Here is a 23,675-nt window from a genome sequence, read left to right on the forward strand (position 1 = left end):
AGTGATAGACTGTTCTCTCTGCTACCGCACGGCAAGCGGTACCGGAGCGCCAAGTCTAGGTGCAAAAGGTTTCTCAACAGCTTCTACCTCTAAGCCATAAGACTCCTGAACAGCTTATCAAATGGCTACCCAGACTATTTGCATTTCCCCCCCCCCTTTTTACACTGCTGCTATTCTCTGTTTATTATTTATGTATAGTCACTTTAACTCTACCTACATGTACATATTACCTCAATTACCTCGACTAACCATTGACTCTGTACCGGTACCCCCTGTATATAGCCTCGCTATTGTTATTTACTGCTGCTCTTAATTGTTACTTTTATTTCTTATTTTTTACTTGATCTATTTTTTACTTAACACGTATTTTTCTTAAAACTGCATTGTTGGTTAAGGGCTTGTAAGTAAGCATTTTACTGTAAGGTCTATACCTGTTGTATTAAGCGGATGTGAAAAATAAAATTAGATTTTAATTAGTAGAACATTCCATTATGCATTAATAACATTACTCTAAATTCTTACATTAATGGCAAATATCCTGTAGGTTATGTGTTTCCTGGTCAGTAATATTTACATATCTACAGCAGTGTTTCCCAACCAGTCCTCCAGGACCCCCAACAGTACACATTTTTGTTGTAGCCCCAGACAAACTCACTTGATTCAACTCAATGAGGGCTTGATGATTAGTTGACAAGTTAAATCAGGTGTGCTTGCCCGGGGCTACAACTAAAATGTGTACTGTTGGGGGTCCTGGAGGAATGGAGTTGGGAAACACTGGTCTACAGTATGTGTCTGTGTGTGTTCTAGCAGTCTTAAATATATCTTCACACTAATTCCCTTCAACTACTGATTCATATTCCTTCAGCTTTGACAAAATGCCAGCATTATAACATAACATAAAATACATTCAAATATTCCTAAAAAGCTATAAAAATAAAAGCACATTTTCATAGTGCACAGTGATTCCTTATCATTCCCAATGAAATAGAGCACTTGTGCTATTCACAGTATTGAAATCCTGGCAGAGGCACAGCCCCCAAAACACAATCGTTTCCTATCCACGAGGGCAACACCCCCCTCACAGCCCCTGATCCACCCCCAGAAAGGTCCCCAGCATGGCCCGGACTTTACAGACCCCCAGGGAGGCGCGCAGGCCCAGCCAGGAGCAGGGGGGAGGGGAGTGGATGTCGGCCCAAAACCGGAGCATCTCTCTGGGGGAGATGTGGTGGATGGACACCATGGCCTGGTAGCAGCAGCGCCCGTAGGGCACTGTGGGCCCACCAGAGAACAGCGGGCAGTGGGAGGGCAGCACTCCAGCCGCACGGGCACACAGACCCACAAACACGTCCTCAGGGGGCAGAGGAGTGGGCAGAGGTGAGGCAGCGGCAGTCAAGGAGATCTTGAGCAGGGTGGAGCGAGAGAGGATGTAGGCAGTGCCACTGCAGTAGTCAGGGAAGACAGATGCAGGGTATGCCCCTCTAGGGAGGTAGTGCTTACTGTCTGGGTCTCGGTCTGGAGCCACGTGAAGGTGGACCCGGCCAAGGTACAGGTCCCCATGCTCGTAGGTGTTGGTCACGGTGCTCCTGTTCAGGTAGCGCAGCAGGGCCCCGGGGTTGAACAGGACGTCATCGTCCACCTTGGCCAGGAAGTGGGCCTGGGGGCAGAAGTGTCGGGCCCAGTTCAGCATGGAGAGGGTCTTCAGGGTCAGGTTAGAGTAGGAGTCCCAGAAGCGCCCTTGGATCAGGTCCCCTCGTTCCCGGGCCTCCTCTATCAGCAGCTTGGCTAGCCCAGGGTCAGAGGCCACCCCGACCATGAACAAGGTCATGACCCTATGACCCCTGACCTCCACCTCCCCACCCCACGTGTCCCGGATGGCCTGGCGGGCCATCTGATTGGCTGGGGCGGAGGTCACCATGGCGATGAGGTAGGGTTTGGCACGCTGGCAGACGAGAGGGCTGGGCATAAGGAGGTACTCCTCGGGTCTGGTTGGGGGGACACTTTGTGGGGGTATGATCCCCCCCTGCGCCTCTACCATTGTGTTCATGTTAATGGAGGTGGCCCATGACTCAATGGAGTCCACGAAGAGCAGAGCTAGCAGGGCAGCACTGACTATCAGCACACAGAGAGCAGGCACCACCCCGAACCGCCCCCGCTTACCAAAGCGGGGCTTACACACCCACAGGCCCCGCCCCACCATGACCTCCAACCTCCACACTGCAGCACTCAGGCAGCTCCACAACTCACCCCTTCTCTCTTTATCCTCCTGTCTTCTTTCACGCCAGCTCTATAACTCAGAATTCTTATCTTTCCTCGTTTTACTTCCTCGCTGTCTCTTGTGTGTCTTTCTCAACCCTCAGTTGGTTGGCTGCAGATAACTCTCCAGATTGTTGGTGGGTGTTTCTTGGATGCTGTCACTCTGCAGGTGGCACGAGAGGTCCATTCAGTGCTGCATCACTGTATCCAGAGCAGGACAGGGAAGCTGCGCGTTATAGAGGCAAATAGAATCGGGTTAACACACACACACACATTGTCTGGAGCTGTCAATGGCTTCATATCCCACAACACTGTGCGTCAAAGCGTTGTCGTTATTCTCAGCGCAAATGAAAACAAAAGAGAGAAAGTATTTCCTAAAGGAGGACCCTGGCAAAGCTTCTGAATGAGCGGTATCCTTTGTCGCTTAGACCGATCCTTTAAAAAATATAAGATGTGTAGCAGTTGATTCCTGCTATATAAATATCCTGATCATAAACATCACACTAACCCATAGGCTACACGTATAGGCTACACATCCAACTACACATCCACCACCAACTGAGACATCGTGCAGTCTGTTAATGATTAACCTAATCTTAAAAACTCCACCCAACCACTTACAGGGAAAACAATAAGACTTACACTACAGAACTTCCCCTACGTATAAAAATGCAGTTTAACAGTATACCATGATTTGGTACTGGTAGGCTACTGGATACTAGCCTACAGTTGTCATGAGCGTTTTGGCAACAAGAGCGTTACGCACGCAACATTGAAATATACTACATTTATTTGTTTTAAAATGTAAATATGATGTAAGTATGATTGAAGACACCCCAATCCTGATCTTATATTAGGCTACAAAGAAATTGATACATATCGGATGCCTATTGCTTATCATTGTTCTGTAGTAATCAACTGTAGGCGCCAGCGAATTTGGGACTTTGAATATATGTATTATTGCATTATTATTATTATTATTATAAATGGTGCCCACTCTATAAAATAAAAACGCAATAACATCAAACCTTGAATCCAATGAAGACGACCATGTCAACACATCCTGTCCATGGTTCCGTTATCCTCCGCAATATTGTGGCTTCAAATATTCCCCACTGAGCATAATGCAGTAACAACTCGTCACATCCGGATGCAGGCTGTACCATGCACTTAATGTTGAAGACAGACTGATAAGGTCAATTCATGCAAATACACGTATTCGACATAGACTGCTTGTGGTCGTGCGTTTCTCTTTTTAATGTAGGACTATTCGTAGGCTATAGGCTTAGTAGAGAAGATATTAGAAGAAGATAGATTTAGAATATATTATTGCATTTGACAATTCTTCTGTTCTTGATAGTTGCATGACATCTTGTGGACGTGTTTGTAAATGTAGCCTATCTTGTCAAGTATCTTTGACCCTTCTGAGCATTATTAGACAGTAAGGGTTATGCTACACTACTTGTATGCCTATAATTATTGCTTTTTGATGACCATCAGAATCTCAACTTAATACTTGAGACTTATGTTTGACCATAATGTGGCCAATATTTCTTTATGAGCCCTACTATAGCGTTTCCCAAACTTAGTCCTCGGGACACCAAGGGGTGCACGTTTTGTTTTTTTCCCTAACACTACAAAACTGATTAAAATGATCAAAGCTTGATAATTACTTGATTATGTGAAACAACTGTGTAGTGCTTGGGCAAAAAACAGAACGCGCACCCCTTGGGGTCCCGAGCACCGAGTTTGGGAAACCCTGCCCTACTACATTTGAGTACTAATCAGTGCTAAAGCTCTGTATGTGACATAAGCTTTTACAAGAAGAGATGGTCTGCAATTGAGCAACCTTTTCATGCCCAAAATAATTCAGGCTGTTCTGGAGGCAAAGGAGGCTCCGAACCGTACAAGATGGGTGTACCTAATAAACGGGCCACTTAGTGTCTATCCACCTCTTCCCAGTTCAAGATGTTTGTGTACAATATGGGGAAAGGGGGATACCTAGTCAGGTGTACAACTGAATGCATTCAACTGAAATGTGTTTTCCACATTTAACCCAACCCCTCTGAATCAGAGAGATGCGGGGGGCTACCTTAATCAGCATCCACATCATCGGCGCCCGGGGAACAGTGGGTTAACTGCCTTGCTCAGGGGCAGAATGGCAGATTTTTACCTTGTCAGCTCGGGGATTTGATCCAGCCACCTTTTGGTTACTGGCCCAACCCTCCTACCCACCAGCCACCCACCATATTGCCTTTACCTAGCATGTGCTTTTAGATTATAGTATGTAAATAAAACTCCTTAAATTACAGTCAGATTACACAGTCCACACAGTGTAACAGTAGAATAACAGGCATGTGTGGGCAGAGAGACCATGTGGTGGTCAATTTCTATATTATCAAATGAGGAGAGACAAACTTATGAGACAATTCAGAGTTATACTTAAACTGAATCTTTATTAGTGAGAGCTCTGCAATAGCGATGGCTGGTCGACGAAACACCCTCAGATGATTTGTTGAGAGCCCTGACACAAAGGATATAAATATATTTTATAGCAAAGATACACCCCCTGTCTTCATGACAAACAACATATGTGTGGAATGGGTCACAAGGTGAGAAAGGAGTATCACCCAGCCAGATAGCATTTGCTATGAAGACTGTTCTTATTGTACAGAGTTTGGCACCTAAAACAAGGCTCCGATTTCATCCCTGGTACTTCATATTACAGAAACACCATTCTATGGCATACATTAATTGTCAACTCCAGATACCTCTAACTCAAGTAAAACCCATGTCCTTGACCACACGCCTAGACGAGCTCACTGAGGGGAGTGAGCCTAAGTCATACACTATCCCAGGATAGGTGCAACATCAGAGATGACGTACAATGGTTCCAGACACTACCCCACACATCCTGTCTCAGACCTTATCTCCCCCAAAGCCAAAGGAGGGAGTGACTGGGCACAGACATTGTGGAGACAAGTAATTGGTTCTCCATTAATTACGCCATCCCTTCACATGGTTTGTAATAGGTAAAGATACATATCCACATATGAAGACAATGTTCCCTAATGTCCTCTTCTCTTTCTGATATTCTGCATAGCAACAGGGACATGTGATAGGCAAGCCTGACTTCTCCCTTCTCTGGGCCCCAGGTGACTGAGGCCCATATGAGGAAGGAAGTGCAACTGCCAACACCAGAGTCCAAAGGGATATAATATAATAACAAGAGTTCAACAGTTTTAATCATATAAGCATTTTAAGCAGATAAGACATCTTAATTATCTATGTTACCGAGCTAATTCTGATTCTCCCGCCACAACCACCAACCTGTTTTTGAGAATACATATTCGGAAAACACAAGAAAAACAAGTGCCATGAATGATGTTCTGCCAAATTCTTCAGACACAAATTTTTATTTCAACAACAATAAGCAATGAAGCCTGGAAAAGCAATGTAAAGCCAGTTTAAATATATATATGCACCACACATGAACTAGGGCTTATAGCAAGAACCATATAGGGTGAATTTGGAATAAGTTGGACACTTTTAGTGTTTCCATCTTCTGTAACCTTTTTCGACATCTATCCAACATATTAGCCCAACACATGATACATTTCTGAAATCCTCAAGATGTTTCCTAATCACCCACACACACATCAAAAAAATGTGATATCATTTTCACAGGAGGCATGACCCACCCATTTGTTTACACTGAGTCAAAACCATATTTTCAGTTCGCATTTGGTAGACTGGGACAGCAGGTTAGATTAACTGGGACACAATTATTATAGTCCTAATTGTACCCCAATGACAATTATATTCAATTTTGTGTGATTGGGAAACATCTGAGGATTTCAATAATCTATCATGTTGGGCTAAACTGGATCTCTTTCCTCCATTGGAGAAGCCTTTAAGACTGTCCCACGTTAGCTACTCCATGCTGTCCTAATTTAGCTAGCTATGGTTGGTAAAGCAGAAGAAAAAAATACAAAATTACAAAATTTAAACAATAGTTTAGATTTCCTCTTATCAGACCAATAAATAAAAGCCTCAGGATTCAGAGATGGGCAGTATTTCTGTAAAACCCAAAATAAGGTTTTGTCTAGAAGGGATACAGCTTTAGTCAAATTTGACTTTTCATAGGAGGTTTAGGAGAACTATGCAGCAGGTTAGGATAATTCATGTAGCAGGTTAGGAGAATTAGGTTAGACATGACCCCTAGACATTTTAATTTTCACATACATTTAGGTAATTTAATACACACTCGTATCCAGAGTGACTTACAGTCAGTGCGTTCAACTAAGGTAGATAAACAACTACATTTCACAGTCATAGCAAGTAAAACGTTTCTGTAACCATTACTGAAAATGTTGTTGATATGCGGGCTGGCTACTTGCAAATGTATTTTACATGATGTCCCATTCTATCCGAATTCCCCCTATGTGGAATTATTAGGTTTATTACAGTCAGATTTAATAAATGGTCAGATTTACACACCATACTCACCTCTCTCCTTATTCTAAGGAATATTATATTATAAAGAATGTACGCAAGGATTAGGCCTATAATATTGACAACAAAATCTACCAATCAGCCCCCCTTCGAAGAAGGCAGACAGGCTGACGTCAGTCTGTCTGGCTCGCGCCGCGCGCTAGGAGGGAGAAAAGCGCAGAACGCGCGAGGAGGAAGAAGAAAAAACTCCAAGCATGCTGGCAGAATGGGGTCACGAACTATGACCTTTTACAGAAGAAAAACAAAAACAAATGTTTTTTTTTAAATAGAAGACCCAGACCTAAATCTGCAATCTTTCATCCGGTGGTAAGTCTTCACCCAAAATATTTAAGCGGTTTAATGCTAGTGAAGGCATAGTCGAGACAAAAAAAAACTGGATATTTTGTTGTAGCTTGATGCTGTGCCGTTCGAGGGAGAGCTCTAGCCGGTGGTGGGTTTGGGTCTGGATGGTTGTCAATCGTGGGCAGTGCTGTCATCTCTCATCTTATTTCAACGTTAAACTTATTACGTCAGGCAATTCAAATATCCATTCAGTGACAACGCCTTTGAAAACCATGTCCCCCGTGTCAAACTTTTGATATCAACGGAGATATAAACGTGCCAAAATAAAGCTCTAACGCCGAGGACAAAAGATGAGCTGTAGCTGTCAGTGCAGCCAAGTAGCTAGAATGTTAGCTAGCTAGCCGGCTAGTACTACCGCGCAGATGAACTCGACCCTTTTACCTTTGCCATCTCGGGGACAAGGAATTTTGTTTTGATTGCGTAATCATATGCAGGCGCTACTTTTTTTTTAATGTCAGGGTTTTATCATTGCAATAATATGTTAAATAACGGGTATCTCATCGATATAAACATATATATTTTTACATTTAATGAATGGCTGCCTGCCTTATTGTTGGCGAATTGCCAGGTTCTCCATTTTGTTCGTTTTGAATGTCGGAAGAAATTCGTTTTTGATAGACTTGTCGTTTGGCTAGTGAACGAACGAACCATGGCCTTCCCCCATTGTTTAGCCAATGACAGTCCTCACCGCGGTTCAAATCATAGCCTTTTCTTCCTTTAATGAGAGAGAGACTCACTCTCCCAAACACACACTATATGATTGGTAAAATCCAGAAATGGAAAGTGTGATGTGTAATTGTGTACACTTACAGCCTTATGCCCTCCACTCCTTAATCAAATCACTGAATAAGATGCCCTCCCCCGGATGAATTGTCCTCAAACAGACATTACATTCTCCTTCAGAGGACAAATCGGTCATGATTGTGCATCTCTGATGAGATGGCTTTGCATGCGAAGAGACTATCACATATCTCTACGAGAAAATGGAACAATGAATAGAATAGAATAGAATACCTGGGAAATAGGCAAGATGATACCAACGGTAGCTCTGGCAGGGCATAACCCTCGCCTGGCATATCACTGGGATACTGAGCAGCAAGGGGCCTCCAATCCACACCATGAAATCAAAGTCGAAAAAGGAGAATGAGGGAGCTGGCCTTGGTGCTGAATTGCATGAAGTCAAGGGGAGAATTCTATGATAAAAGCACTTATTCATCTTAAAGTTGCTATATTTTGTGGCTGTTGCTGCACACTCTTGTTACGATCCAAATATAATGTATGAAGCAAATGAGGTATTACCTGAACTTGGTTACTGACAATGCTCACGTTTGTTTTCCGTTTGAAAACATTTGCTTAGGTTTGTTCTTATTGAACATAACCCTGCTTGCTGATATAAGAGAGGTTGCACACTGCAGTTGACAGATGTCTTTGGCCTAGCTCCAGACAGGCCCCTCTAATGACCTTACATCACCATGATGACCAATGTGGAGGTGCTTTCTCAGCAGATAGTGGCGCCTGAGAAGGTGACGGAGGTGAGTGACGTGTCTGTGTGTGTGTGTGTGTGGTTGTGTTATTATGGGAGAGGATATGTTTGTGTACTGTACGGTAAATTGTAAGGTAAATTGTGCTTGCATGTTGGTTTTGTGTGTTTGTGTGTGTGTGTGTGGTTATTTTGTTATTATGGGAGAGGATGTGTTTGTGTGCTATAAGGAGGTAAATTGTGTTTGCATGCTGGTTTTCTGTGTGTGACTGTGTATGTGAAAGGGCACCCTGACCCTAACCCATCCCACGCTTCCTGTTCAAAGATTATTTACTTTGCGAGACAAAGGCAATACACTTCCAGACACCCCTGTTTTTGTCTGGTTCAATGAAAGTCAATGAACTAAGTAGACCAGACCCAGCTGCTATTGAATTGGTGTCTATGGGAGACACCCAGTTAAGTAGACCGGAACTGACCATTTTCAATAGTAAACGGCCTGGGTGAACTATCTTAATTCATCCACCATCTTTGACGCTGCTGCTCTGTGTGGCCCGGCAGGTCGCTTCTGACTCCTTGGTTGCCGTGGAGACAGAGGCCACTCTTAACCTTCAGAAGAGAGGGGTCACTCTGAGGGCACAGTCAAGCCCCTCCCTCTGACTAGCTGCTGCTGGCTTCCCTGCTGCTCCCACATGTATTTTGTGTGTGGGTGTGTGTGTGTGCTTTGTTGCACATAATTCTTAGGATTTGACTGTTAATGTATTTGTATTGTGTGTTTCAGGTGCAGACCTCTCCCGCTGACTTGTCAGTGATGAGTGGCTCTCCACAACGCTTCCAGATCATCTCCACTGAGCCCTCAGCCACACCGCAGCACATTCAGGTAACAATACCCTACATTATTGACATGCTACTGCTTGAAGTCACTGCCACCTATTGATAGCCTACACACACTGCACCCTAGTGACAATTTCTAATATACACAGATTGACAAATCCCACTAAAAACAAAATATTGTTTTAAAAACTATTTGGATAAAGCTTAAATAATTGTAAGTGCTTCAATTAAAGGGATAGCAGTTGTTTGGATGGATGGATGGATGTGGGATTATGACCCCTCCCTCCCTCTCAGATTGTAACGGACCAGCAGACGGGTCAGAAGATCCAGATAGTCACGACCATGGATCCCTTCAGCGGGCCCAAGCAGCAGTTTATTCTGGCGGCGGCTGATGGCTCAGGAACGGGCAAAGTCATTCTGACCTCCCCAGAAAACCAGGGCACCAAGCAGATCATTTTCACAACCGCAGACAGCCTGGTACCCGGCAGAATACAGGTACGGAAGTAGCCATAAAACCACAAATCTAAACCACAGCATTAGATGACACACTGTGTAACCTTTGACCCCCCTCAGTGACACCTCAGCGACTTCTACTCCTCCTGGTGTTCTAGATTGTGACAGATGCAGCGTCGGTGGAGCAGTTATTGGGGAAGGCAGGGGACGTGGGCCGGCCTCAACCTGTAGAATATTGCGTGGTGTGTGGAGACAAGGCTTCAGGTACGGTAGCACACCGCACACACACTCACAGGCCATTGGCCCATTCATACCACTAACCCCTCCTCTCTGTTCTGTTGTCAGGGCGTCACTATGGGGCTGTCAGCTGTGAAGGCTGTAAAGGCTTCTTCAAGAGGAGTGTGAGAAAGAACCTGACTTACAGTTGCCGGAGTAACCAGGACTGTGTTGTCAACAAGCACCACCGTAACCGCTGTCAATTCTGCCGGCTGAGGAAATGCCTGGACATGGGCATGAAGATGGAGTGTGAGTCACACCAACGCACGCACATGAAGATGGGTAGAATTTTTTTTCTTCCCATCCCAACATCAGAAACTCTGTCTAACATCCCACCTAAGTCATGTCTGCTCACAAGGTACCAGTAGGGCAGGGGGTGGCGACTACATTTAGCCGCAGGCAGATTTTTGTCAGAGTGGAAGGCCGGAACATAATTATAATAATTTGTACACTGCAGTGCTGAGCGATTAATCAACATTTCGGTTATTTTTCATTTTTTAAACAACTAATTGACCAATGTCTGTTCAATTATTTGAATTCCATTTAGTTCGTTTTTTCCCTGTGAGCTCGATGTGCAGTTTCTGTAGAGAGAAATCAAATGAGGCCTGAACTGTGCAATGTATTAGTTGTAGTTTCCAACAAGTCAATATTCTACATAGTTTAGTGCAGAAAACGTGGTAATCAACTACAATGACCATAATCCATTGCGCACCCACTTAACCTTGTCCGGTCTGTGCGGAGCAGACACAGATAGATACTGAGAGAAGAGAGAAAGGGATAGAAAGCAGTTGATTCGCGAGTCTGAAAATAAATTATCTAAAGTGATTGATAGTTGGTATTCAGCAGTCATAAAAGTATGCCTTATTGACTTTGAAGAACTACAAAATAGTGATTTTGTCAGACAGTATAGGCAGCAGCTCTATAGATATGAGATTATGACTTGGAATTAAATAGTAAAGTCATCAAATAAAATAAACATTTTATTAAAGTGAAGTAATGTGAATAAATTATGGTTAATAACAGTGATGAGCAGTAATGGGCAGTCACTACCATCATGGACTTTTATTAACCGTTTTATTCAGTGTTGTTACAGCATTCAACAATAGTGCATTTAATGTAAAAAATATATAAAAAATGTACCAAAACCGAAAAGACTTCAAAAAGCACTAATTGGGGGTCTCCCGGGTGGCGCAGTAGTCTAGGGCACTGCATCGCAGTGCTAGCTGTGCCACCAGAGACTCTGGGTTCGTGCCCAGGCTCTGTCGCAGCCGGCCGCGACCGGGAGGTCCGCGGGGCGACGCACAATTGGCCTAGCGTCGTCCGGGTTAGGGAGGGTTTGGCCGGTAGGGGTATACTTGTCTCATCGCGCACTAGCGACTCCTGTGGCGGGCCGGGCGCAGTGCGTGCTAACCAGGTCGCCAGGTGCACGGTGTTTCCTCCGAAACATTGGTGCGGCTGGCTTCCGGGTTGGATGAGCGCTGTGTTAGGAAGCAGTGCGGCTTGGTTGGGTTGTGTTTCGGAGGACGCATGGCTTTCGACCTTCGTCTCTCCCGAGCCTGTACGGGAGTTGTAGCGATGAGACAAGATAGTAACTACTAACAATTGGATACCACGAAATTGGGGAGAAAAGGGGGTAAAAAATAAATAAAATAATAATAATATTTTTTTAAAGCACTAATCGCTCAATGCAAATTGACCAGAACTAAGCCCAAAAATAGATTACATTTGAAAATAACAATAATTTCAATACTTGATTACATTGAGATGTTGTCACATGCCACTGGGCACACACTGGTTGAATCAACGTTGTTTCCACGTCATTTCATTGAACCAATGTGGAATAGAATGCCCAGTGGGATATGTCTCTTTTCTATTTGTGTGAATACTTGGTTGGGAACAGATTTCCTAAATTACACTAAATTTTAGCTGAATTACATTTTTTTTTTTGCTAAGAACATTTGGGGTTCAGAAAAAAATCTACCTGCCTGTTGCCGACCCCTGCTGTAGGGTTTTAGTGTTGTTGATGGTGTTTCTGTCCTGTGTGTCCTCAGCCGTGCAGAGTGAAAGGAAGCCCATTGACCTGCCCAGAGAGAGGCCTGTTAACTGTGCTGCGTCCACAGAGAAGATCTACATTAGGAAGAACCTGATGAGCCCACTCATCGCCACGCCAACCTTCATCACCGACAGTGATGGCTCCAGGTCAGAGACTGAGATTACTACTTTGATTGATACTTTGGGATCAAATCAAATCAAATGTTATTTGTCACATGTGCCGAATACAACAGGTGAAGACCTTACCGTGAAATGCTTACTTACAAGCCAATAACCAGCAATGCAGTTCAAGAAATAGAGTTAAGAAAATATTTACTAAATAAATTAAAGTAAAAAATTAACACAAGAAAATTACATAACAATAATGAGGCTGTATACAGGGGGTACCGGTACCGAGTCAATGTGCGGGGGTACAGGTTAGTCGTGGTCATTTGTAAAGTGACTATGCAGAGATAATAAACAGTGAGTAGCAGCAGTGTAAAAATTAAGGGGTGGGGGGTCAATGTAAATAGTCTGGGTGGCCATTTGATTAATTTTTCAGCAGTCTTATGGCTTGGGGGTAGACGCTGTTAAGGAGCCTTTTGGTCCTAGAATTGGCGCTCCGGTACCACTTGCCGTGCGGTAGCAGAGAGAACAGTCTATGACCTGGGGGACTGGAGTCTTTGACAATTTTTTGGGCCTTCCTCTGACACCGCCTAGTATATATATCCTGGATGTCAGGAAGCTTGACCCCAGTGATGTACTGGGCCGTACGCACTACCCTCTGTAGTGCCTTACGGTCAGATGCCGAGCAGTTGTCATACCAGGCGGTGATGCAACTGGTCAGGATGCTGTTGATGGTGCAGCTGTAGAACTTTTTGAGGATCTGGGGACCCATGCCAAATCTTTTCAGTCTCCTGAGGGGGAAAAGGTGTTGTCGTGCCCTCTTCACAACTGTCTTGGTGTGTTTGGACCATGATAGTTTGTTGGTGATGTGGACACCAAGGACATTAATTCTCGACCCACTCCACTTCAGCCCCGTCGATGTTAATGGGGGCCTGTTCAGCCCTCTTTTTCCTATAGTCCACGATCAGCTCGTTTGTCTTGCTCATATTGAGGGAGAGGTTGTTGTCCTGGCACCACACTGCCAGGTCTCTGATCTCCTCCCTATAGGTTGTCTCATCGTTGTCGGTGATCAGGCCTACCACTGTTGTGTCGTCAACAAACTTAATGATGGTGTTGGAGTCGTGCTTGGCCATGCAGTCGTGGGTGAACAGGGAGTACAGGAGGGGACCCAGTGTTGAGGATCAGTGTGGCAGATGTGTTGTTATCTACCCTTACCACCTGGGGTTGGCCCGTCAGGAAGTCCAGGATCCAGTTGCAGAGGGAGGTGTTTAGTCCCAGGGTCCTTAGCTTAGTGATGTGGGCACTATGGTGTTGAATGTTGAGCTCTAGTCATTGAACAGCATTCTCACATAGGTGTTCCTTTTGTCCAGCTGGGAAAGGGCGGTGTGGAGTGCGATTGAGATTGCATCATCTGTTGGGGCGGTATGCGAATTGGAGTGGGTCTAGGGTTTCCGGCATGATGGTGTGGATGTGAGCCATGACCAGCCTTTGGTCATGGCTGACATCACATACCGAGGTGAGTGTTACGGGGTGGTAATCATTTAGGCAGGTTACCTTCACTTTCTTGGACACAGGGACTATGGTGGTCTGTTTGAAACATGTAGATATTACAGACTCGGTCAGGGAGAGGTTGAACATGTCAGTGAAAACAGTTGCCAGTTGGTCCGCGCATGCTCTGGGTACACGTCCTGGTAATCCGTCTGGCCCTGCGGCTTTGTGAATGTTGACCTGTTTAAAGGTCTTGCTCACATCGGCTACAGAAATCTTGATCACACAGTTGTCTGGAACAGCTGGTGTTCTCATGCATGCTTCAGTGTTGCTTGCCTCGAAGCGAGCATAAAAGGCATTTAGCTCGTCTGGCAGGCGCGCGTCACTGGTCAGCTCGCGGCTGGGTTTCCCTTTGTAGTCCGTAATATTTTTCAAGCCCTGCCACATCCGACAAGCGTCAGATCCGGTGTAGTAAGATTCAATCTTAGTCCTGTGTTGACGCTTTGCCTGTTTGATGGTTCGTCTAAAGGCCTAGCTGGATTTCTTATAAGCATCCGGATTAGTGTCCCGCTCCTTGAAAACAGTAGCTCTAGCCTTTAGCTCGTTGTGGATGTTGCCTGTAATCCATGGCTTCTGGTTGGGAAATGTACGTACAGACACTGTGGGGACAATGTCGTCAATGCAGTTATTGATGAAGCTGGTGACTGAGGTGGTATACTCCTCAATGCCATTAAATCCTGGAAAATGTTCCAGTCTGTGCTAGCAAAACAGTCCTATAGCGTAGCATCCGCGTCATCTGACCACTGAACGATTGAACGAGTCACTGGTACTTCCTGCTTTAGTTTTTGCTTGTAAGCAGGAATCAGGACCATAAAATTATGGTCAGATTTGCCAAATGGAGGGCGAGGGAGAGTAAAAGTGGTCTAGAGTTGTTTTTCCTCTGGTTGCACATGTGACATGCTGGTAGAAATTAGGACAAATGGATTTAAGTTTGCCTGCATTAAAGACCCCGGCCCCTAGGAGCTCTGATTGGTCCTGTGGGTTAGAGTTTGGTGTCTGACTGGTGTTGTGTCCAGATCCAGTCTGCTAGACCCAGGGATGCTGGTGAACATCCAGCAGCCTCTGATCCAGGCTGACGGGACTCTACTGCTGGCCACAGACACCAAGGTACAAACTCTGTTATTCCTCAACATTCTCAGTGTAATCCCTGTCCTAACATGCTGTGAATGGGACCGGTCATTGGAATGAAAGTGTGTTGTTGGTCTCATCACTGGCTCACTGGATGTACCCCCCTCGACAGTCTGAGTCGGGACAGGGGGACTTGGGGACCCTGGCCAGTGTGGTGACATCTCTGGCCAACCTGACTGACTCCCTCAGTGAGTCCCTGAACAACAGTGATACCTCAGACGACCAGCAGGAGGAGCAGTCTGCCAGCGAGATAACACGGTGTGTGTGTGTGTGTGTGTGTGTGTGTGTGTGTGTGTGTGTGTGTGTGTGTGTGTGTGTGTGTGTGTGGGTGTGTGTGTGTGTGTGTAATTGCTCCTGTATTGTGTGTGTGTCTTCAGTGCCTTCGACACCCTGGCCAAAGCCCTGAACCCATCTGAGTCGGGGGTGGGGCAGAACCTGGCGGAGGGTGGGGAGTGTGTGGGTGGAGCCACCATCCAAGTGATCAGCCGGGACCAGGTGACCCCCCTCATTGAGGTGGAGGGCCCACTGCTCACAGACACACACGTCAGCTTCAAGGTGGTGGATCTAAACTTTAAACGTTTAAATGTATTCACATTTTGCTGGTGTTCAACCATTTATTTTTGTATGCACGTAACCTTTGAGATTTCAATAATCTGACATCTCTATCTATTCCGGTCCCTCTCTGTCCCTCCTGTAGCTGACCATGCCCAGCCCCATGCCAGACTATCTGAATGTGCACTACATCTGTGAGTCAGCGTCCCGCCTCCTCTTCCTCTCCATGCACTGGGCAAGCTCCATCCCTGCGTTCTCCGCTCTTGGGTAAGAACACTCATATCAAAGTGTTATTACGCTTTTGGTATTTATGTGTGTGACTTGAACTGTCTGTGTTTGTGTGCATCATCTCAACCAATCATGATTCAGTCCTGTAACCGTGTGTGTGTCTCAGTCAGGAGAGTAACACCAGCCTGGTACGTGCCTGTTGGAATGAGCTATTCACTCTGGGGCTGGCTCAGTGTGCTCAGATCATGAGTCTCTCCACCATCCTGGAAGCCATCATCAACCACCTCCAGAACAGCATCCAGGACGGTACACCATCAAACCTCCAGATCTCCATACAAAACAATGAACGCACTAAATTCACAAAACGCACACCCTGATACAATCAGACACACAGTCCCCAGAAAACAAGTTAATTTCTAATTATTTCTGTTGTAAGGTGTTGTCTGCTGTTCCCCTGTAGATAAGGTGTCTGCGGAGAGAGTGAAGCTGGTGATGGAACACATCTGGAAGCTGCAGGAGTTCTGTAACAGCATGGCTAAGATGGAGACAGACAGCTATGAGTATGCTTACCTGAAGGCCATAGTGCTCTTCAGCCCTGGTGAGCATGGTCCAATTAACATCATACATTATGTTAGAAATACATCATAAATCACAGGCAATGACTAGGAACCCAAGTTTCTCCTGGTCAGGTCACATGGTCGAGACAATATAAATTCTCTAGTTATGAGAAACATCAGACTTGAGTCAATTTACTCAGATAAATTATATTTGACATATACAGTACATGGGTCATTCCACGAAATGAGTGCCTTTTGCGTCACTTTGATATTTTAAGTAGAAATTGTGCACAAAAATACAATTTCAAAAGCCTGTTATATTAAATGAAGTGCCCGTTTTAATATAGACCACATGGAAAATAAATCATATATGAATAAAGAATTTCTCAAGTGCCAGCATTTTGATATGTCCCTCTCTGCATCCTCAGTGACTTCTAGGAAGATTTTAACTCACTTAACCCTGACATTTCTCAGTTTTCACCATCACTGTAAAGCCCTAGTTATTTTGTTACTCTGACAAAGTCATTTCTGAAGATTGTTATTTATTTCATGTGATTATTGGTTCATTTTTAAGGTAAAAAAAAACCTTGTACCTCATTTTAAGGTCAACCCTGTTACTTGAACAGAAATCTAATTTTAATATGGTGAAACTATTCCTTTAAAAACATTTTTTTTTCAAAAGTGTAGTGTAAAAGCAGGTGAGCGGGTTCTTCTCTTTTTGGCCATTTTCTGGTGTTTTGTGGTGGAAAACTGAGCGGGTTTGACCGGTTTAAGATTTTATTCAATTACCCCTATCTGTTGCACACAACAAGCTTCCATTCCCCTGTCATAAGGGGATTTGGCACTTACTATAGTATTTTTTTTCTCTTTAACCTCTTGAGATGGGGAAAACTTGTTTTTTAATTATGTTGAACATGTGTTCTTTATGACAGAATATAAAAATGTATTGAAATAAAACATTTTCCTTTCACCAGGTTACACTACTCAATCTCACACAAATTATCAATGAACCTACCAGGTACAACCCCAAATCCGTAAACACGGGCACCCTCATAGATATCATCCTGACCAACCTGCCCTCTAAATACACCTCTGCTGTCTTCAACCAGGATCTCAGCGATCACTGCCTCAGGGCCTGCGTCCGTAATGGGTCTACGGTCAAACGACCACCCCTCATCACTGTCAAACGCTCCCTAAAACACTTCAGCGAGCAGGCCTTTCTAATCGACCTGACCCGGGTATCCTGGAAGGATACTGACCTCATTCCGTCAGTGGAGGATGCCTGGTTATTCTTTAAAAGTGCTTTCCTCACCATCTTAAATAAGCATGCCCCATTCCAAAAAATGTGAACCAGGAACAGATATAGCCCTTGGTTCACTCCAGACCTGACTGCCCTTAACCAGCACAAAAACATCCTGTGGTGTACTGCATTAGCATCGAATAGCCCCCGCTATATGCAACTTTTCAGGGAAGTTAGGAACCAATATACACAGGCAGTTAGGAAAGCAAAGGCTAGCTTTTTCAAACAGAAATTTGCTTCCTGTAGCACAAACTCCAAAAAGTTCTGGGACACTGTAAAGTCCATGGAGAATAAGAGCACCTCCTCCCAGCTACCCACTGCACTGAGGCTAGGAAACACTGTCACCACCGATAAATCCACAATAATTGAGAATTTCAATAAGCATTTTTCTACGGCTGGCCATGCTTTCCACCTGGCTACCCCTAACGCGGTCAATTGGATGCAGTCTATTAGTGCCATCCGTTTTGTCACCAAAGCCCCATATACTACCCACCACTGATCTGTATGCTCTCGTTGGCTGGCCCTCGCTTCAAATTCGTCTCCAAACCCACTGGCTCCAGGTCATCTATAAGTCTTTGCTAAGTAAAGCCCCACCTTATCTCAGCTCACTGGTCACCATAGCAGCACCCACCCATAGCACGCGCTCCAGCAGGTATATTTCACTGGTCACCCCCAAAGCCAATTCCTCCTTTGGCCACCTTTCCTTCTAGTTCTCTGCTGCCAATGACTGGAACGAATTGCAAAAATCACTGAAGCTGGAGACTCATATCTCCCTCACTAACTTTAAGCATCAGCTGTCAGAGCAGCTCACAGATCATTGCACCTGTACGTAGCCCATCTGTAAATAGCCTATCCAACTACCTCATCCTCATATTGTTTCGTTTTTTTCCTCCTTTGCACCCCAGTATCTCTACTTGCACATTCATCTTCTGCATATCTATCACTCCAGTGTTTAATTGCTAAATTTGTATTACTTCGCCACTACGGCCTATTTATTGCCTTACCTCCCTAATCTTACCTCATTTGCATACACTGTAGATTGTTTCTATTGTGTTATTGACTGTATGTTTGTTTATTCCATATGTAACTGTGTTTTTGTTTGTCGCACTGCTTTGCTTTATCTTGGCCAGGTCAAATAAAGGTGAAATAAAGGTAAAATAAATTTAAAAAGGCACCTAATTGGTGGAACGACCCACATAGGTATATATATGTACAGTATATCAACTAGATGAGTAGATAAGCATAACTTCATGATAACGTTTCCATATTTACCTCGTAGTGTATTGTTAGGAAACAGCTATTGTGTGTCTCACTAATCAGACCATCCAGGCCTGAACAGTTGCAGCCAGATAGTGAAGTTCCAGGAGAAAGCCCAGATGGAACTGCAGGACTATGTGCAGAAGGCTTATCCAGATGACACATACAGGTATGCTGTATGCCAATCAGGATCTTGATAAATCCTTAAACCCTCCCCACAGGTCCCATAAATTCATATGTGAATCTGTATTTTTCTGATTGGATCCATAAATCACTTGTATTAACTTGTCTCTTTATGATTGGTTGTCCTAGGTTGACGCGTATCCTGATGCGACTCCCTGCGCTGCGTCTGATGAGCTCCAGCATCACAGAGGAGCTATTCTTCACCGGCCTGATCGGCAACGTGCCCATCGACAGCATCATCCCTTACATCCTCAAGATGGAGACCGCCGACTACAACACCCAGATCACCGGTCCCACAGCGTGACCCCCCGCCACCACCCCTATCCACCCCCAAACCTCTCCAGCCCATCTCTAGACTTGTACCAAGTACCCCCCAAAAAACACCCTAATTCTGAAACCCCCATCTTTTGTCCTGCAAACATTTGATGTAATTAAAATACTCTTCGCAAGATGCAAAGTCATGGAGAAATCCCTTTCGGGCCGTGTTGTTCCCAGAAAGTCCGCTCCTCATCGTTTGTGATTATGGGTCGTAACTATGGGGACCCCTGGATGAGGGTTTGATGGTTCTCTGAACGAGATGCATGATGGGACTGTGAGTCTCTTGTCCAGATTCCGTAGTTCAGAGCACTTAACCCCCTGGAGAGGGAGCGGTACTGTGGCTAATACGTCACTGTCACCTCTACTGCTTCAGCAAAATGGCTTCAATGTGCTGTAAAGTTGACCTTTTCGCTCAAGCCTTTCAATATGGTTTTATCTTATGCAGGCCTTACTGTACATTCATGCTCAACAAAAAGTATATCGATTGAGTTACCGCTTGCTTCTGCCTCTAACCTGTATTTAACACTAGACTAAGAATGAGCGACGCTTGCCTGAATGTCGTTACATGAGTAAACTGAGACATGAATTGGTGTAAAGGCTTGTTGTGTTTTTGTACTTTGAACTTTTCACCAGGTATTACAATGTAAAAAAGAAACATTTAAATGTATGAATAGCCTATGTTATGATGCTGGTTCATGCCTCGAGCTGTCTGTCCCTGAAACGTTTTGGTTGAAAAGACGACCAATTCCTCTAAATCAGGAATATGACTTAGTTCACAGTTTAATAGCAGCTAACCTGGATCCTTAATCTACAGAGTATACGACGATGGACAAGCCATTTGTGTACTGAGCCACTCCATTCAGGATAATATTACATGTGCTCTCCACTTCAGATAGAACATCAAATCTATTATTTGTTTCAAACCGAACAGGAGAACAGTTAGAATGGTTACATTTCAATTTTGGGGGGTTCATTTCACTGCAATTGTTATGGAACTTTCCCTAAACCAGTCCATATAATGACAGCCTGTTGCTGGGGAGGGTCATCGATCCTACAGAGAAGGAGTTTAATAACAGTCTTGTTACTATGTCTGCCTAAAGCAAATGCACATTCATTATATGGTTTAACTTGAACCATTTAGATAATGTGTTGAAGATTTTGTTTGTTCAATCACCACATGACCCTGGCTCCAGGTAAAAGTTGCCCTTACCCATAGATATAAGATCAGATTATCCTGGTAGTTCTAACCTTTACTGTTAGAGAGGTAAAATAAAGTCTTACATCAGTGGTTAGGGGCAATTTTATGGCCACCATTTTATTTTGCTGTCATGACAATCAAGCCTTGTGTGACATGATGTCCTGTTCTGTGTCCAGTATTTCTCTTTTCTGTTTATTTATTTCCATCCAGCTGGTATTATACAGTGCACTGAGTGCAGTAACACACTGCATACTGTAGTGATCTCAGTCCACTTCCAGACTTACTTTACAGTGACTGTTTTATTCATATGCAGGTATTCACACCATAGAAAAAATATATATTTTGAGTTCTCAAGACAAAATGTGTTTTCCCTTTAATATTAGCATGATTTATCTATAGTTTCACTATTGAATGAACATCAAGCAGGTATTTTCCTTTTGTATTCTTGCACAGTATATCGTTGTGTGATATAATAGTTTCCAAAATGTAAAAATGTGGTTTGTTGTGAACAAATGTATTTGTTCCATGTTAAGTGTACTTAAAGTACCACACCTCTAGTACCACGTGAAAATAATGTGTACATTGTCCAACAGCAACAAAACCAGTAACACTAACTTATAACATGTAAAGAAGTCATAAGTAGGTATGTACTCTAAAATTATAGGTGTTCTGTTGTAATAGCTGGTTTTAAAACCTGCAAAGACTGTTATTTTGACTATTCTGTGAACTGAGCTCTATACTACATGTATTATCATTCAAATGAGTGCATGTCCTTTTTTTAATCAGAGTTTTATAATATTGCAACTTGCCAGTATTTGCCCTGAAGAAAATGAGCATTGTTATTGTTTTTGTATAGTGCATTGCTGTGCATGCAATTGCTTATGCATTTTAGTAAATGCTGTACGAAAAATGTGGAGTTTTAATGTTGTGGCTTACAAATGTTATCAGCCTGAGCAATTTCAATGCATTAACTACTAAATGCAACAAAAACTGTTTTCTATTGTTTACATATGACATGGGGGGATATGGACGGTGTTGTTTTTGGTTTGTAAAAGCCTTTGTTTCAAGTCTGTAGCTTTTTAAATACAGTACATATAAAAAGTGTCTTTTCCTGTCGAATGTGATATTGTATTTGGAGAAAAAAAGAAACATATTCCATGGCCTGAGGAACTTCACCTTTCACACACTAACCAATGAGCCTAGTAACTTTATGTTTTCTGAAGGTTATTGTAGGCCTACATATATTCTACCTCTTAACTTGACAGTGAAGACAACAATTTGATTCCTGTATCACAGCATTCCCTCTCAGGCCACTGGAACTGCAGTTATCAGTGTAATAAACATATCTTCATATATTCAAAAAGTACGTGCTTTTATGATTTTTTTTTTTACACTACTCTGGAACACGGATGCCAGCGCAGCAGGAGAGGATCCTAATGGATATATCTTTCCAGGGTTGAGGACGATGAGAGTAGTTGAGAGGAAGAAGGCAGACGTTCTGGTTGAAACTGATAGCACATCGGGAGAAGATAAGAGTACAGACTTGGATGGATGAAGGACGGAAGGATGGCGGCGGCAGATGTGGAACATGGATCGGATGGCGGTGGAAGGAAGAATGGACCTCTGTCCAAAAGAATGGGAAAAGAAGTAAAGTTGGGATGGGAAAGAAGACACCTAGTGTTGATAATACCTCATCATATCTGGTGGGAGTCTGGTTTCTGGGAGAATTGGAGCCCGAATTGTCAAATCCGTTGGTGGAGAGAGGTGAGGGTAAAGTGGAGTTTGGTGAGGGTCACGAGGAGTGGGCTGGTCTTGATTTATTTGTGTTTCTGCTGGAAGTGTGTGTTGCTTATCAGGTGAATTGATGACCATGCGGTGTCATGCTTTGAGCTAAAGGAAAAGTACCTTTCAAAGGGGTATTTGCTGGAATCTCAGAGGAAGTGTATCAAGGAGCTAAAGAGTATTCCTGTTGTGGTTGATGCAAGGAGGATGAATCGTTGGGTCAATGGCAATGTGGAGTCCCTCCCGACCCGAGTGAAGCTGGGGTATGTGTACATTCCTGTAAGAGTTTTTATTTCCAGGCCGTTGCAGTGTAAACGGTGTAGAATGGTTGAACATGGGCCTCCCAAGTGGCGCAGCGGTCTAAGGCACTGCATCGCAGTGCAAGAGGCATCACTACAGACCCGGGTTCGATCCCGGGCTGTGTCGCAGCCGGCCGGAACCGGGAGACCCATAAGGCGCCGCGCAATTGGCCCAGCATCATCCGGGTTAGGGGAGGGTGTGGCCGGCCGGGATGTCCTTGTCCCATCGCGCTCTAGCGACTCCTTGTGGCGGACCGGCGCATGCCTGCTGACTTCGGTCGCCAGTTGTACGGTGTTTCCTCCGACACATTGGTGCGGCTGGCTTCCGGGATAAGCGAGCAGTGCAGGGTCTGTTTCGGAGAATGCTTGGCTCTCGACCTTCGACCTCTCCCGAGTTCGCAGCGATGGGACAAGACTGTAACTACCAATTGGATATCACGAAATTGGTTGGACATGTAGAGTGTCTGCAGGTGGAAGAATCCAAGTTGTGGAAAAGAAGCTGTGAAGTGTTGCAACTGTGGTGGAAAGCATGTAGCTACATCTTTGGAGTGCCTGATGAGGGCGAAAGAGAATGAGGTTGCCAAAGTCAGGGCCATCCAGACCATTCCACATGCAGAGGCTGTCAAAAGGTGGAGGGAACGAAAGGCACTCCCATGGTGTTGAATAGGCCTTCAATGCATGCTGCATAGTTGGCTTCCCACCAGCAGGATCCAGCAATGTTAAGTGTGGACTTTGTTGATTTTTTTTGGCAATGGTGATCAAGGGTACGGCTAAAGTGGAGGGAAAGTCTAGGAAGATGGACATTATGTGGATACGGCAGAGCAGATTCTGGGAGTAAAATATTTTTCAGGGTAGGAGTTAGATGATGCACTGTCACAAGCAGTGATACCCTCTCAGGCCCCAGAGCCTGAGGAGGGAGCTATGGAAGTTTGAAAAAATGAGGGATTGGGATATAGATCACCATATTGAGTTTCCCTTTTAACCCCCGTACAGTTGGTGGCGGTAATGCCCCCTAAAC

General features: G+C 44.3%; 2 protein-coding genes across 5 annotated transcripts; one reads left to right on the top strand and one right to left on the bottom strand.

Annotated features, from left to right (window-relative positions):
* Positions 1–1,078: 1,078 nt before the first annotated feature.
* On the bottom strand, positions 1,079–3,367 carry b3galt4 (UDP-Gal:betaGlcNAc beta 1,3-galactosyltransferase, polypeptide 4). The gene is made up of 2 exons (XM_039011555.1): positions 3,282–3,367; positions 1,079–2,479 (listed from the first exon to the last, which is right to left on the bottom strand). Exon 2 carries the CDS (start codon positions 2,195–2,197, stop codon positions 1,079–1,081), a length of 1,119 nt encoding a protein of 372 aa, XP_038867483.1. The 5' UTR covers positions 2,198–2,479; positions 3,282–3,367.
* Positions 3,368–6,920: 3,553 nt separating this feature from the next.
* Positions 6,921–21,895, top strand: nr2c2 (nuclear receptor subfamily 2, group C, member 2). 4 transcript variants are annotated; one of them, XM_039011173.1, is made up of 15 exons: positions 6,921–7,074; positions 8,468–8,642; positions 9,369–9,467; positions 9,716–9,916; positions 10,033–10,138; positions 10,220–10,399; positions 12,202–12,349; positions 14,872–14,962; positions 15,096–15,241; positions 15,361–15,538; positions 15,681–15,802; positions 15,930–16,069; positions 16,200–16,361; positions 18,941–19,046; positions 19,190–21,895. In XM_039011173.1, exons 2-15 carry the CDS (start codon positions 8,583–8,585, stop codon positions 19,362–19,364), a joined length of 1,914 nt encoding a protein of 637 aa, XP_038867101.1. In that variant the 5' UTR covers positions 6,921–7,074; positions 8,468–8,582; the 3' UTR covers positions 19,365–21,895. The 4 variants fall into 4 exon arrangements, with proteins under 4 accessions (XP_038867101.1, XP_038867103.1, XP_038867104.1 ...); XM_039011175.1 differs by having other exon boundaries at positions 18,950–19,046; XM_039011176.1 differs by having other exon boundaries at positions 16,224–16,361.
* The last annotated feature ends 1,780 nt before the right edge of the window (positions 21,896–23,675 follow it).

This window comes from Salvelinus namaycush, chromosome 16 (assembly GCF_016432855.1).
Source record: "Salvelinus namaycush isolate Seneca chromosome 16, SaNama_1.0, whole genome shotgun sequence".
NCBI classification, from domain to species: Eukaryota; Metazoa; Chordata; class Actinopteri; order Salmoniformes; family Salmonidae; genus Salvelinus; species Salvelinus namaycush.

What these genes read in the sequence shown, in the direction of transcription:
- b3galt4 (XM_039011555.1), bottom strand. Translation starts at nt 2,197, where the DNA reads ATGGTGGGGCGGGGCCTGTGGGTGTGTAAGCCCCGCTTTGGTAAGCGG.
- nr2c2 (XM_039011173.1), top strand. Translation starts at nt 8,583, where the DNA reads ATGATGACCAATGTGGAGGTGCTTTCTCAGCAGATAGTGGCGCCTGAG. An exon ending in TGGTACCCGGCAGAATACAG is followed by an intron (nt 9,917 to 10,032) that starts GTACGGAAGTAG and finishes CTGGTGTTCTAG; the next exon opens with ATTGTGACAGATGCAGCGTC. An exon ending in CCTGCGTTCTCCGCTCTTGG is followed by an intron (nt 15,803 to 15,929) that starts GTAAGAACACTC and finishes TGTGTGTCTCAG; the next exon opens with TCAGGAGAGTAACACCAGCC.